The 2,251-nt window shown below is 20.8% G+C and overlaps 1 protein-coding gene across 1 annotated transcript in view; it reads right to left on the reverse strand.

Moving 5' to 3' along the window:
• Window positions 1–2,048, reverse strand: part of PRSY57_0707600 (Cg7 protein) — a gene marked incomplete at both ends in the record, with an annotated part of 4,389 nt that extends 2,341 nt beyond the window's left edge. The window contains one exon of the mRNA XM_012906737.2: window positions 75–2,048. Coding sequence (XP_012762191.2) covers window positions 75–2,048 — 1,974 coding nt within the window. The remainder of the gene's footprint in view (window positions 1–74) is intronic.
• Window positions 2,049–2,251: the final 203 nt, after the last annotated feature.

Consider the following 2,251-nt stretch of genomic DNA (forward strand, 5'->3'; position numbering starts at 1 on the left):
ATTTTTTTTTTTTTTTTTTTTTTTTTTTTTTTTTTTTTTTTTTTTTTTTTTTTTTTTTTGGCTAGTTGGAGCACCTTTGCGTTCTCGCGAAACAAATACAACTCCGATTTAAACTTCTCATCAAACAAATCGGATTCCATTTTTAAATAAAATTCACTTTCATGTTTTTTTCTTTTCTCTGCATATATATTGCTAAGCTCTAGTATGTGACAATTATTTACAGATACAAAAAAATTGCACGTCGTGTTACATATAGTATGTGGCATAACATTATGTAACATATTATACGTGAAATTATTCATTTTCGATGTCGTAATATCATTATTTACAACAATAGGAGATACAGCATCATTCATTATATCCTTATATAAAGTATCATTGTTATAATAAGATTCATCTATGTTATAATTATCATGAATTATACTACCAGAGCTATAACCAAACGAATGAATACCGTTATTTATACTTGTACATGTATTTAAAAATATTGAAATGATACTAGCTCTAATATTTATTTGTTTATCATTATTATTAATTGAACTTATCGTATTTAAATTATATGTTATTTTTTTCGAGTCTTTATAAAACACCCATTGATCTTTAACTTCACTTTTATTTTTCATATGATCAAAGGCAAAAATACCTTTTTTATCAACATATAATTTGATGCCGTTAAAATGTAGGCAAAAGTTATTAATATAAAAATAATCAGCTATCTCTTTTATATTATCGACTAATATTAAACTAAAATGACAGCCCGTGTTAAAATGGTGGTTACCATGGTATAATTTATCATTCTTAATATTATGCGTATTATTAATATTGTTCACATTATTCATATTATTCACATTATTCATATTGTTCACATTATTCACATTATTCACATTATTCATATTATTCATATTATTCATACTGTCACTTACATCATCATATTGTTCCTCTTTATTTTCTCTATATAAAAATTCTTTTTTTTCGTTCATATTATTAATCATATTCTGATCTCTTAAACCTATTTGGATATCTCCCCTTGAATCATCATCACCCATTCTTACTTTTTCACTTACATTTTGTACGGTTTCTCCTATGACTACTTCTATATCATTATCTACAAAAAACTGCTTATTATATTGATTAAAATTGACATATAAATAAAATATACTATTCATATGAAATAAATTTAACACATGTTTATATTTATGATCATACTTTTCTAATTTCATATGAATATTATTATCATTCTTTAAATTTATTTTTTGTAAATCTTCTTTTTCAATTAAATGTTCTTCTAATTTTAAACATATAGAAAATATCAAATCAGAACTTATATAAAAATTACTTATATTTTCATATTTTTTGTTTTGTATATATTCGAAATCATTTATTAAATCACTAAATAAACATTTGAAATAAATACTTTCTTTGTCAAAATTTAAATTATCATGCATATCTACACTTTTTAGTAAATGAATTTTATTCTTATCCAACTTTTTCTCTTCATAAGAAGATAAATTTTTATTTTTCCTTTTTAACACTTCTTCACAAGTATAATTATCATTACAATAGTTATCATTATTATCACTATGATAGTTATCGTAATTTATCGTATCATCATCAATATTATGATAATTTCTTCTTTTATTATCATCATCAATATTTTGATAATCTCTTCTTTTATTCTCCTCGTTATTTTGTTTTTCATTCCTCTGTATAGCTTGTACATTATCTACATAATCATCCACATTTTCTTTCGTCCTTTTTTCTTCTTTTTTTATTTCAATAAATAATTCAATATGCTCATACAAAAAATTAGCTATCTCATTTAAAGTACCGCTTATAACACATTCATATTCATTTTTCTTTCGTTTTTTTAAAAGCCCATGAAATTTTTTTATGAAATATCCCTTAGAACTATTAGATGAATCAATATCATTCAAATCTGGTAAGTTTATAACAAAATCATCACATAAGCAATTATCATCCTTTTCTATATTCTTCAAAATTATAAATTTTAAGTTTAAATGCACACATATTATTTCTTCGTAATCCATTGAAGTGTACTATTTTATATATATATATATACATTTTAAAAAAAAAAAAAAAAAAAAAAAAAAAAAAAAATTTAAATATATAATATATGAAAATATATTTTTTTTTTTTTTTTTTTTTTTTTTTTTTTTTTTTTTTTTTTTTAAAAAAAATTTAAAATATGTACATAAAAAAAAAAAAAAAAAAAAAAAAAAAAAAAAAAAAA

The sequence above is a fragment of the Plasmodium reichenowi genome, chromosome 7 (assembly GCF_001601855.1).
Source record: "Plasmodium reichenowi strain SY57 chromosome 7, whole genome shotgun sequence".
Taxonomy (NCBI): Eukaryota; Apicomplexa; class Aconoidasida; order Haemosporida; family Plasmodiidae; genus Plasmodium; species Plasmodium reichenowi.